The sequence below is a fragment of the Carassius carassius genome, chromosome 48, assembly GCF_963082965.1.
Source record: "Carassius carassius chromosome 48, fCarCar2.1, whole genome shotgun sequence".
Lineage (NCBI taxonomy): Eukaryota > Metazoa > Chordata > Actinopteri > Cypriniformes > Cyprinidae > Carassius > Carassius carassius.
This window is the reverse complement of record NC_081802.1, coordinates 10858765-10872836: the sequence shown is the minus strand read 5'-3', so window position 1 is coordinate 10872836 and position 14072 is coordinate 10858765. Positions and strand designations below refer to the sequence as shown.

The 14072-nt window shown below is 38.6% G+C and overlaps 1 protein-coding gene across 1 annotated transcript; it reads right to left on the bottom strand.

Annotated features, from left to right (window-relative positions):
• Nucleotides 1-687: 687 nt before the first annotated feature.
• LOC132131154 (SHC-transforming protein 2-like) lies at nt 688-13837 on the bottom strand. The gene is made up of 13 exons (XM_059543142.1): nt 12178-13837; nt 9349-9419; nt 7216-7276; nt 6994-7113; nt 6467-6520; nt 6327-6378; nt 5965-6091; nt 4882-5059; nt 4453-4546; nt 3941-4111; nt 3552-3841; nt 1519-1677; nt 688-1442 (listed from the first exon to the last, which is right to left on the bottom strand). Exons 1-12 carry the CDS (start codon nt 12871-12873, stop codon nt 1549-1551), a joined length of 2043 nt encoding a protein of 680 aa, XP_059399125.1. The 5' UTR covers nt 12874-13837; the 3' UTR covers nt 688-1442; nt 1519-1548.
• Nucleotides 13838-14072: the final 235 nt, after the last annotated feature.

Here is a 14072-nt window from a genome sequence, read left to right as displayed (position 1 = left end):
TTTAAACCAAGCAGTTTTTTGTTGGTCAATGTAGCAAATCTGCATGACCAGAAACCCATGTGGGGAAATGTGTGCACACCATTTGGGCGAGTAGATTACATAGACAATCAATGAAAAGACATAAATAGATGCGAATTTGCAATTTGTTGTTCAATTTGCAAATTGCTGCTCAATTGCGTTTTCCGCACAAGTTGAAAAATTTCAACTCGAGTGAAAAATTAGGATTGTTCATTGGCGCAAGCCAATGAAAGAAACTTTTATTGACATGTCTGGTTTGATATGTCCGGTTATATCAGAAAATGTAGAATATTCGCTTTGGTTTAGGACTCTCACATAAAATTCCTGATCATACAGATTCCTATTTAAATGACTAGACTGAGGTGAAACATTTCCCCATGGAAGTTTGTTACCTGAACTGGCAGCTTGTTTGTCAGGTGGTAGTTGATCAGGTTACTGGATTCCTAATGAAATGACTGTACTATTAAATATTTGTTGAACCTTGGCAAACGTCACCACATGCTGAGGCTAAATATTTCCCAGCCTGGATTTAAGGATTCAATTATGTACAGTTATGCCACATTTAACAAAAAAGCTGCTTAGTTTGGAAGTGGCCTCTGAATTTGTGGTGCTTCATCCATCCCTACACTATAGATAATGGACAGCAGACCTTTGTTTTTGAATCTTACGTTTTGCTAATTTGACTGCTTTTATTTTATAATTAGTTTTTTTTAATTGCCACCAAACTACTGAATGCACCTTAAAACAAAACAGTGCACGTTGTGGGCAACTGTTTTTGTGACTAAACACAAAAGAGAAATTAAATATTTGTGAAGTATAATGCATGTCTGAATCACCAAATTTAAAAAAAGGGCAATATCACATGAGAACAACCCAAAAATTTGGTCCTGAGTGCATACATTAAACGTGCATTTGACACGACTGCATTAAAGCAACTGAGCTTATGAGATTTATATAATGTCCTTAACAAATACTGCATCCTGAGAGAATATCGTTGGTATGCACAACACACAAAGATGTCCAGAGTCTCAGAGGTGACCATTAGAAAAGATCAGAGCCACAGTTACTCAATACATCATATTTAGAAACAACAGCTCACTGACGACGAGCACTCGTATGGACGTAAAGGAAGGGAATAAGACTGTCTGTCTCATATGTTTCTCCTAAGTTCACATTTCAGGCAATGCCAAGAACAGTCTGCTGGGAAACTCAGTGATCACAAGCACTTTATTTCCCAATGCCAAAGTCTCAGTTGGGGTCTTCTCTGTTGAAGAAGGGGTTGATGGAGCAAGACATGCTGAAAGCTGTTTGTGGTCAGTGCCTAAGAAACAGCGATATCCCACAAGTCCCAGTGGAAGCTCAGAGTCTGTTTAAGGCAACAGTGTGGGGCCTCTAGATTGGGGCACAGGGGACGGCCTTACACCCTAAAAAAAACAATACTATAAATAACCCATCCAAAAGGCTTTTATAATCTGTAGAAACATGCCGCAAACCTCTTACCATGTACTCAATATGGGCTTCAGATAGAGGTCAGTTCATTCTGCAGACCACCTGCTGGAGGTGTAACTCACTCTCTGCTGCAACAATCGGCAGCTTGTTTGTCAGGTGGTAGTTGATCAGGTGGCTGATGCTCTCAAAAAGCATGTCTTTAGTCCGAACCTAATGAAAAATAAAATAAAGTTCATATAAGTAAAATGTGAATTCTTGTGGTTTAAAGGGTTAGTTCACCCAGATAGCAAAATTATGTAATTAATAACTTACCCTCATGTTGTTTCAAACCGGTAAGACCTCCATTTATCTTTGGAACACAGTTTAAGATATTTTAGATTTAGTCCAAGAGCTCTCATTCCCTCCATTGAAGCTGTGTGTACGGTCTACTGTCCATGTCCAGAAAGGTAAGATAAACATCATCAAAGTAGTCCATGTGACATCAGAGGGTCAGTTAACATTTTTTGAAGCATCAAACCGAAGGCTTGAATCAAGGGCAATCATTGCAAATGATGCCATTACGTCGAGCGCAAAAGAACCGGTGAACCGGTTTCTTCAACCGGTTTATTGAATCGAACTGTCCGAAAGAACTACTGGTGATCCGAAAACCGATGCAACTGGTTCTTGACTCGTGAACGAGTCAGTCTATTGTTCGTTATCTGGCTTGGCTCAGTGTTCATCTTCAGTTCTCTCTTCACAGCAGTTCAGTCAGTGTACTGTTTGAGCAAATGAATTACTCCGGGATATTGGTTTGTTTGAACTCAGAGGGAGTGTCAGCCATATTAAAAAAGTTAACAGCTTAAGTCATTTTTGGATTAATGCGTATTAGAGATGCGAACCGTTTAAAACGATTCAGTTAGATTTGGTGAACTGAATGATTCGTTCACGAACCGGATATCGAGACTACTTTGTTTTGAACTCTCTCACAACAGACACGGAAGAGAAGACAATGCTGAATAAAGTCATCGTTTTTGCTATTTTTGGACCAAAATGTATTTTCGATGCTTCAAAAAATTCTAACCGACCCTCTGATGTCACATGGACTACTTTGATGATGTTTTTCTTACCTTTCTGGACATGGACAGTAGACCGTACACACAGCTTCAATGGAGGGAATGAGAGCTCTCGGACTAAATCTAAAATATCTTCTTACGGGTTTGGAACAACATGAGGGTGAGTCATTAATTACATCATTTTGCTATCTGGGTGAACTAACCCTTCAAGGGTGTTTCATAATTGGTTTTTCAAAGTTTTATTATTTGTTTTTGCGAACTCAACTTTTTCAAAATTATAATGGTAATAATTTTATTTCGTTTTTTTCTATTTTTAGTTTTTCACTTTCATTTTTAGCACATTTATCCATTCATTTGTCAAGTTTTTATTTTTATAATTTATTTTAAATATATTATTTACATTTTGTTTTCACTGAACTTACTGCTGTATTATGTATGTGCTATTCAAATAAAAATAATTTTAGCAATAATAATAAAGATTCCTCTTTTTTTATTTTTTACTCTTATTTTCAGCATTTTCATGTCTCATTTGCTTAGCCTTAAAAAAATCCGGATAATTATTATATTTTATATATTCTGACCCAAAAGCATTTTTATTTATGAATGTACTATGCAAATAAAAGCATTTTTAAATAATACACATTTATCTTTTTTATTTTTACTTTAATTTTTACCATTTTTATCTCTCATTTCATTTATTTTTGTTATTTTTTATTTTGCTATTTTTCTAAAATAGTATTATTGCTATATAAATATTAACATTTATTATTATTATCACCAACATAATTATGACAGTCAAGCAATCATTAATAGTCATTAACTTGCAAATCAGCCTAGACTGCTTTCAAACCGATTGCAAAATTTATTTGATTCCACATAACTTTACACCATACCACTGGACTTGGGGGTTTCATTGATTATACTGTGAGCTGGGAAACAGCCCTGGAAACCCAACTCTGACATCAACATCTGACATCTAGCTCCTCATCAAAGTCTACACAGTATGAAAACTGAGCTTGAAGCAGCACTCACCACTCCTTCAGGATCCACCAACAGCAGATGTTTGGGAAGCCCACACTGCATCCCAGTCAGCACATACTGGCCCGGGTTAGTGGCGCTGTCCCGCACCAGGAAATCTCCATCTCGGGCCAGCAGATTCTCTGCATCCTTGCGGCTCATGCGCCCGTGATACCACATCTCCCGCCGCAGCTGGTCCTCTGTGGGGGCCACGGGGGCTCGACGCCGTGGGGGACTCGGCCACTTGTCCTCCAATACACAAACTCCACTGGCCTCGTGTAGACGCAAGGCGTCCTCAAACGGTCCTGTGAGATTTAATACAGTACGATTTGTAGAATGAAATGACTTAAACGCATTAATCAAACATATTCTGATAATAGCAGTTATTTTTTTTATGGACTCACTCATATCAAAAATGTCTTTCTTTGGACTTTCGGGTCTACTGCGTCCTCCTCGGGCATCCGCTGAAGCCTCCATTTTGTCCAGATTCAGGGTGTTTACATACAGGTGTTCCTCATAATCGCGGCTACCTGGAGGATGACCGTCTGCTCTCAGGTAACCATCGGAAGTCAAACCTGAAGAAAAATAAACATAACTAAACTCTAACAAATAAAGCTTCTTTATTAGCATTAATGTTTCCATGGACAACAAATGAAAAAAAATATTTTAAGAACCGTTTACTGAAAGATTCTTTGGGGAACTAAAATGGTTTTTCTATGACCCTTCAGGAACAGCTCTGAACACATCTTTTCTATCCTCTTTTTTTGATCCTTTTTTTTAAAGAGGGTAATTAACTAAGCAATTAGTATGGAACATTTGGAATATCAGACACAGTAAAAGGCTCCGAAATCAGTCCAAAGCACTAAAACATCAGGCGAGTAACATAATACAGATGATTAACCAGCAGGCGTCTCACTTGAGCTGCTGTTTTTCTCTGTGTCCCAGTGCACTTCATAACACAAGTGGGTGGCAGGGAGGCTGCTTGCATCTCTTTTAGCCGGTGACCCCATCTGAAAAAAGCAAACATGGGTCTGAGATCAGGCTTCGTTCCAGGCATGAGTTCAGCACACTTGTATAAAATATATAAAGATGATAAATAGATAGAATTTATAATTTCTTACAAATGGCATATGGGCTTTCAGCTTTCACTAGAGAATGTGCTGTATTCATAACCAGCTCTTTGCCTGAAGCAATAAGCGTTACACTAACACCACTCAGAGAAGTTTATTAAGTCCAACCTTAGTGAATTCTCTCCACAAACCACTTCATGCTGTTCATGACACACATAAAGGCAGCAATAAAAATCCACAGACATCTATAATAAAGTCTATATAATAAAGTTTACCTGAGTGGTTTTGCTCTGTGGTTGCGTATGGACATGACCCAGTAGGCCCGCAGGAGGCCTGAGCCTAGAGTCCACCACTCCCCCAACAGGAGGCTCCTTTCCTGGTATGCTGTTGTAGTAATTGTGCTCAGATGATTCCTCGTCATCACCCCATGCCGACTCCTCTGTTCGTATGGTCCTAACCATTAAATAAAGCTATTTAGCATCTTAGAAGATCAGTGAAAAAGTAAACATATATTTAACATGAATATATAAATCATTAATATGTTTTAATTCGGTAACAGAAAACAGTTGATATAGTAGTATCTACTTAAAGATTGACAATATGTTTTAATGATTATAAACCTGAGGTGATATCTGCCGTTGTTTTGAGTGAGCAAAATCCAGTCATTTTAATAGCAACTGGGAATTTCATATGACGGTGAAGTATTTCCTCACAGGTTCACGCAAATTCACCAAATTAATTGACACAAAGCTGCTTGGTTTGAAATGACTTACTTGTGTGTAAGGTGTGCTTTATACATTGCTACACTGTTGACAATAGACATTTTTTTGTCAGTGAAATTTCACTAATGTGACCGCACCTTTAGATTTTGATATTGTTAGCTTAGCAACATGCTAACAGCACACCGAACTGTTGCCTTAGTAAAGCGGTTCAACATGAGTCACATTACTTCTATTTTGGTTAGGATGCTGCGTATATAGGGAAGTAGACTACAAGGCAGCCCACTATGTTTTGGAACAGAGTTCCAATTAAAGACAAGAAAGCATATGCAACAACTATTATTTGAAACAGACCAAAATGCAAGAAATTATCCATTACTGATGTGACACTAAGCAGTCGTGTGGTTTCTGAGAGCTCCTTAAATGAATTTAGCTTTAAATAACGGCCTGGAATCAAAACAGGATGGCTATATGAAACACAAGCTGTGTGTATCCCGTTTCAACTTTGCGAAAGCTGCTCAGATCTGAAGCTCAAGATTAACTGCAGGTGAAACTAGGAACTACAATCATTTCAATGTTGTGATGCATTCAAAAGCCCAAACAGACTTTATGGTTTACGCAATATTATGTGGCTCTCACCTATCCATGGCGGGAATGGCTTTGGGTGGGCTGTGTAGGTACTGTTTGAACTGCAGTTCGAAGGCCTGGCCGATGGTACTGATCACATTCTGGGCGAGACCGTCACCGCACTCCAGGATGTGACACGCTACAGGGACAAGAAAAAGGTAACACTGAGAGAAATCTAGCCAAAATAATATGCAACACAAACAAGATAGAAAATAGGATTCTTTGCATAATATGCATGAACAATCAAATATAAAATGTGTGTGTGTATATATATATATATATATATATACATATATATTATTATTATTTATTATTATTTTTTTTTAATAATACACATACAAATAAAATAATCTTAATAATTAATATAAAAATACCTCTTTGATTGACAGGGTCTTTGGCCACATAAGCGACGTAATCTGGTGTATCCTGCAACACAAGATGAAATCAGAGTGAGAATCAGGTGGCATTTGTTAATGGAGAGGAAAATGATCAGAGCGGAAAGAAGAGGGCTCACCGAGTCTCCACCAGAGGCGAAAGATATAGACTGCATGGGGTGATGGGCAATCACCTACATAAAGAGATGAGAGTGAGAAGATGTGATGTCTTCAATTTAAATCAATATTTAACACTTATAAAAAATACATAAAAAAATATGTCAAGGAGCTACAAGAGTTCTGAAGCTACTTAAAGGGACAATATATCTTTTTAAATAAACAACTATCCAATAATATATTTCATAATTTAATCCGATCCCTAATTTTCTGGCACAAAAACAGTTAGGGTTTTGATGAATTAACTCAATTAGTCAGACTTAACTGACAAATGTCTAACTTTAAGTAGCTTAGTCAAAACATTGAACTCTTTACTACAGTGCTGCAGAGGAACTTGAAACAGTGAATCATTTATGAAACAAATTTGAATCTATTCATCCAAACCAAATAAATCATTAAAAGGATTCAACCCTTTCAAAGCTACACAAGTGAGAAAAGTTATTTGTTCTGATATGATTTGAAGGGATATCCAGTGTAAGAGGAAGCCAACCTGTCGTGTGGTGGGAACGAGTAGACTCAAGCCGTCAATGGAGATGTTGACACCGATGCTCATTCCAGCGAAATGCAAGTTACTCTTCCCCATGATAGACTGGAGGGTTTTACTGGTGGCCTAAAATGGGCAGCAAAACAAACATTTGAACGTCACTAAATATTCTTTATTTATGACTAATAATAATAAAAAAGACAAGACCATGACAATTTTCTCTCTTACTTTCTTCTTCCAGGCAGCTTTTCCTCCTGGTACAGCTTCACACAACCTGTTGATGGACTCCCTGTGTTCACATACACACACATTTACAAAGATAAAGATAACTATTAGAGTGGTATTACCAGATATCACAATCTCACATGTCTGGAAAACCGATAATAAACAACTTCCCATGTGTATTAGTGCGACCACAGTATGAAAATGAATGAGTGTGAGCCTAAGAATAATGCTTATTCAAACCTGGTCAATAAAGAGTGTATTTTAAGTGCATCAGATAATAATAATAAAAATCAAAAAGGAAAAACCAACCAAAATGCAATAAATAAATAAAGCAAACAAATATGTACATGTAAATTAAACAGAGCAAAAACGGTAATAAAGCAAAGCAAACCAAACAAAACAAAATAAAACCAAACCAAAAGGCAAAACAATAAATAAACAAAGCTAAACAACACAGAAACAAACTAAAAGGCGAAACAATAAACAAAAGCAAAACAAAACAAACCAAAAGGCAAAACGATAAATAAAAAAGCAAAGCAAAACAAAACAAAAAACTGATTCTAAAATTGTTGAAAACACTTTTGAAAACCCTTATACCTAGGCAATAGTGATGGACACCAAAACACATCTAAGCAAAACATGTGTGATGTCCTTTGTGAAACTATATCAATGGCCGTGGAGTGTTTGGCACAGGGGCACATGGGTTGTGACTGCAGACAGCAACAGCAGACTGAGTGACTTCGAAACACCAGCTTACTATCAAATAACCCATTCATATTTTAAAAGTACCAACTGTCCCAGAAGATGCCTTTTCAGGGAATCTTGCCAATAAATGTTATAAAATTTGTAGTTCAAAGTGTTATTTTAATAATGCATTTGGGTGTTTTTGTTGCAAGATTTTGCGCCTATATGTGTTTTGTTTCTCGGATCTTATAAAAAATGACTCATTGGCCACACTACATGACAATGACAAATGAGAGAGCCCACCCACACTCCCTCTTTCCCCGGAGCACCGCAAATCAGTTGATTAACAAGCCATCCGTTTCTGCTGCGAAATAGATTCTGGCTAAATATGCAGCCTGCTCCAAGCATTCCCATTATAACCATTATAATGTTATAACAGACTGCCGCTCCCTACCCAAAACAATCACTCTTCTCTAGTCCTCCGTGTTTATCAACTCTAACTCCACCCCATGCAATCTGCATCATCTTGGGCCCCAGTAGGCCTCCTCAGTCATTACTGGGAGTTGTTAATAATACATGGCTGTATTACTCTGTCTCCATCTCGCCTGTGCTATCTCCACTTTAAGCCCATCGTGGGCCGTGGGGTTCGGGTTACTACTGATCGATGAGCAAGGGCAGAGAGAGGGACTCCGCTGTTGCCCTTGGGAATCTGGAACTCCGCCCCACCGCTGCAAGAATGCACATGCTTCTACACATATAAACAACATATGAATGCATACTTACATATATGCAAACATGATTTGGCACATCAAAAAAAAAAAATTCGCTGCAAAATAATAATCTAGTCCTTCTGTGGAAAGTGTATAACTCAAAAATAGCATAATGTTCATTCGTCAATTTATAAACAGAAAACATTCAAAATCATTCTCAAAAACAAAACCAAACAAAAAGTTACAAACATGGAAACTGATATATTTGTGATTTAGGCCTAAAACTAATTAGAAGACACTAAAATAAAAAAAGCAAAGAAAATAACACAAATACAGCTGAAATAAACAGAGCAAGATCAACATCATATATAAAAAAAATTTAAATTGTAAAATAAACTATACAAAAAAATACTAAAAATTAAAAAATTCAATAAACATCAAAACAAAACAAAATAGAGGGTAAAATATGAAAATGAAAAAAATTTTTTTTAATAATTTTAATTAAATTAAAATCAAGAAAATTGATTCAGCTGAGCAAAGCAAAACAAAAACAGGTGAGGTGCGTAATAAAATTTAAATCTAAATAATACAAAATAAATAAATGAATAAAAACAATAAGCAAAGGGAACCAATACAATAACATCTTTTTTGGGGGGGATTTGTGTACAACCAAGAAACTACAGTACTAAAAATATTGTGGTTAAATCTAGGTTTAGTGTAATCCAAACAAAAACACGTTTACCTTGTGACTTGTGTCCTAGTGCTGAAGTCCAAAGATCTCATTGATTTCAGAACCTCAATGCAGCCCATGTACTGCAAAAAAATAAATAAAAATAAATAAATAAATAATTGGTTTTAATTTCCCAGAGGTCATCAATACTTCATGAAAATATTTATCTAATTCCTGTTGGTAAGAGCCAGAGTCTGTAATTTAGCTGATGAAAACAAAAACAACAATTGTCTCCATCTCACATACACAAAGATGGTTTAAGCACATTCAAGCAAGCAGCAAGTTGCATCCAGTGTTGCATGCACACCTTTAGCGTAACGGCACATAATTACAGATAAATATTAAGTGTATAATTTCTGCAAGACAGCTTGTTCTCAGCAGTTCTGCAAAAGACAGTTTAACAGCTGTGCTGGGGAAGGTAATTACTGGAAAGTGTGAAAAGATTGACGGCAATAACCGCATCATGGCTGGTGGGGGTGGACTTAAGAGGTATTACTGTAGTCAGGCCCTACTGGGATGTGGAAAGAGCTCTGACAAAGATATGGGGGAATATCCATTTAGCAGTTAGTCACTAATACATTCAAAGGGTCACAGGAAAATCACGCAAGATGTCCACCCCCACACGGACGGTGCAACATATGTCTGAATAACAAGACTTGTTGTAAAATCATTTTTGTTGTCTTAGGCTTGTTAAAGGATTTCGGAGGCCTACACATACCTCGACAAACAGCACAGATCATGTGGCCTTCAGTTGAGTCAAATTGGTTACCCTAGTCATTACAGTTAAAAACATAAAGTGGATTATAGCACTAACTTAAAGGGACAGTTCACCTTAAAATGAAAATTCTTCCATCATTTATTCACCCTCATGTTTTTCCAAACCTGTATGACTTTCTTTCTTCAGTGAAACACCTGAAAAAAAGACATTTTTTGAAAAAAAAAAAGGCAACCAAACAACATTGGAGCCCATTGACTTCCAGAGTATGTTCCACAGAAGAAAGTCATATAGGTTTGGAATGACATGAATGTGAGTAAATGAACTCATTTTGAGTGAACTAGAAATCTGAGACACTAGTTCTTGCTGTTTTCGTTCCTGGAATCAACATCCTCTTCTTCTTCAACAAATCTAAGAGAGTTTTGGGGAAGTCCCAAGAGCTGATTATGAATTTGAAACTGTTCTGTATGAATAAAGATCAGTCGCTGTAACACTACATTCACGTTTTCTGCACTCTCTCCTTTTGTCTTAAAGGGACAGTACACCCAAAAATGAAAATTTCCTTATTTACATAACATAACATTAGGCATACTGTCCATTTAGTTAGTTTAGTATTTCTTGACACCAACCCATTTATTTCCAAGCGAGCCATTGCAGACATCTTAACTAGATTAGTCAGCAGCAGGAAGCATCCAATCAATGTGATTAGATGACTTCCTTTTATATTTTACTGAAACTCTCCTGCTTCCTTCTTCTCAAAGATCTCACGACTCTTCTCACGGAGAAAAAAAAATCACAACAATACATCATCCACAGCTACAACACGTGACATCACTGAATGTTGTTTATCACTTGATCACACCTATTTGTAAGACAGGAAAGGCCCAAGAAAGGTTTGCACTGGAGGAAATGACCAGCAAGGTTTATGCTTCCTATATAAAAGGGGAAACTTAGAAAATCTGTGAAGACTGCTTTTAGATTTTTCATTTCTTGAAGTCTTCTGTTCTTAGAAAGTTATTTTGTTCTAATCTAGAAATGACTCGAATTTAGTCTAATCTTGAAGCAACAATTTATTCACCAATGTAAATACAGATTGGTATTTTTAACAAACACTTTGAATGCTTTCACGTATCTAGCCACTAGCGTTTCATCGCCACAGTAGGATGAACAATAGAAGAAAATGCACGCCTGATCTAAAATCTTTGTGGTGTACCTATGTGCCACAGTGTTATTTGCATTACAGCCCCCCTCCATGCCCGTTTTCCTCTGCAACACATGTGATACAAATGACTGTGATTAAATGTAATTGAATAAACGAATGAATGGTGCCTGTAAAATGCAATTAAGAAGTGTGCGCAGGCCTAGTCTGGGCAGTTGGAGAGAGGGCTGTGTGGTTACAACACACGGCGGGGGGGGGGGGGGGGATGACTGGGTTGACGTCAAATAGTCTGCCAATATTTGTAACCCTTGATTCACCAAGATGCAGTCCAGAGCAGATACTTGTTTACAACCACAACATCTACCAAACTGCAATAGCAGTTAGCTTTTAGTAGTTAGTTAGCCTTTTATCACAATTGTATTACAGACATTTCTACTTCAGCAAAAGTAAACAAAGAATCAAGCATTTTATTTTATGAACAGCCATCACTCATCTTCAGTCTTAAACAATAAGACACCCCTCTGCCTCCCTTTAATTTTAGTTTAGTTGTTTACATCTGCAGTTTGTTTACCAACGCCTCCCCCCTGCTTTCACGCAGTCGCTGTACCACACAAAGCAATATATCTAGATTAAATTATATATTCCTTCATTCTCCTCAAGCAATTGCACCCTGACATAACCAATACACTGTAGAGAATAGAGTCCCATTGTTCTCATATCATAAGCAGTTTTGACTGAACTCAGCTTCTGAAAGGACAAGATGTTGCAGTTGTTTATCCGGAATGCTGCAAGGGGAGTCATATAACTCTCAGCTTCTTCAGAGCTGCATAAGATGGTGCAGTGAATGTAAATGAACGATTATCAATAATACTACAGAGTTTCCTATTGACACCGCTGCGGAGCTGCAAAACAACATTAGAGCATCAGAAAGCATGGTGAGATTTCGAGATGATAAGCAGTGACTCACCCTGACGATGTACGAAGCCCCCGTGCTGCTGATCTTTTTCTCTGAATGCAACCACCCATGTGAGGGCTTGTTGATGAAGGTGCCCTTCTGGGTTAAGTTATCTCCCAGCCACATTCCCTCCACCCTGGTCCTCCGGTTCATCCCGGTCCTGCAACTCCCAGAGCTCCCTGGACTCCCCTCGGTGGCCCCTGGGCTGGACTCTCTTGGACTGGCCCTCTGCCTCCTGGCGGCCTGTAGGGAACATGGGCCCATACAAACAGGGTCACAGGAGTTGAACACAGCTGCAAGACTAGCCACGGGACCACTGGCAGTGAGCGCCCCCCCTGAAGCCGCAGCAGGGGAACCATTGGTCGGAGGCGCCCTGCTAGAATCCTTGCTGGAATTGGAACTGCTATTGGATGGGCTACGACTAAGCAACGAATTGGAGAACTTCCACTGGGGCATCTTAGGAATGAGCATGCAGAAGGTGGTGGTGCCGTCCTGCTCGCCATCCAGCCCGGGTGAGTCGGCCAGCACCTGGACCGAAGGAGGAGGAAGAGCAGCAGTCTCCAGGGGTGGCAGCTCCAAGCCAGGCGTGGATGAGGAGGCCACCGGCGTGGCCACCACCTTCCCGCTCATGGCTAGGCTCTGCATCAGGTCGTCGGAGGAGGTCACAGAGTCGTTCCGGAAGCGGCCATACTTTGGCTTAAGTAGCATGCCCGGAGGAGCGGTCCAGAGCAGAGAGGACAGTGGGGGGAAGAGGGAGGGGAAAGGGGGATGGCTAGGGAAAGGGAAAAGGAAAAATGCAGAGGAAGCAAAGGAGAAATCCACAAGGTTCTGTGCGGACTGAGTCTAGCCCTGCGTCCTCTCTGTCTCTCTCTGCTTTCTGACAGTTGCTCTGTCCCTTACTGTGGCTTGCTTAATCCCTCCCTCTCTTCTTCATTCCCTTTCTCCGTTTCCCTCTCAGCCCAGCTTCCCCCCACTCTCTTGATGATGTCAGTGTTATGGTGTGTCTATTAGCTCTGCCCAACCCAGCTGTGTTCATGCAACATTAGCTAATGCACATCTGCCTGAGCACCTCCTTAAAGCATCTTACACTTATCAACCTGCACACAATCTGACACAAGCAAAGCCATTCAGTCCTGCAGCTAGCTTTAGCGAAAGGCGATGTGTGTTATGCTTTGAATGCTACCACACTTTCTCCTATCCCAGGTTGATTCCCCAGAAAGGTGTAAACGCTGTGGAGCTAGCCAACCATTACTATTTTTTAGCATCACGACAACTAGCCCAACAGGAAAATACTGGTTTCAGTTTAAAATATCAATTATTTTACTAGCTCTCTTCGTTGAGGTAGTGCATAAACGACACATTTCATTGTTTATGCCATGGGATGAAGTTTTGGCTAGTTAGCATAGCGCTGATATTCCCTGCTGGTGAATGTTATAACTACATTATTTGGCAGCAAAAAACTTTTTCTCCGTAGCGATCACTAATAATTTGTTACATTATAGTAGATGTTTTATAAGTGCACAATTTTAAAATTAAAAATGTCTCAGTGTGTGTGTGTTTTATACAAACACACACACACACACACACACACACACACACACATACATACAGTATATACATTGAAAGTCATTATGGTCCAATGTTGTCTGGGCCTTAACATTCTTTTAAATATCTCCTTATACTTAATTATTTGTTGCCTTTCATGTCACAGATCAGATTTATAGACCTCAATGATTGATTAAAGCAAAAAATAAAGACCTACTTTAGACTATCTCAGATAGTAGCTTGATACACAGCATACATACACGAGTACTCAAGATGTCAAAGCATAATTTATTCCAGTTAATAAAGAATAAATGAACTTTTTAAATACCTCACAACAGCATTACTGGTTTCTCCATTCACAC

What these genes read in the sequence shown, in the direction of transcription:
- LOC132131154 (XM_059543142.1), bottom strand. Translation starts at nt 12,873, where the DNA reads ATGCTACTTAAGCCAAAGTATGGCCGCTTCCGGAACGACTCTGTGACC. An exon ending in AAGCTGCCTGGAAGAAGAAA is followed by an intron (nt 7,114 to 7,215) that starts GTAAGAGAGAAA and finishes TGCCCATTTTAG; the next exon opens with GCCACCAGTAAAACCCTCCA. An exon ending in TCGCCTCTGGTGGAGACTCG is followed by an intron (nt 6,379 to 6,466) that starts GTGAGCCCTCTT and finishes CTTGTGTTGCAG; the next exon opens with GATACACCAGATTACGTCGC.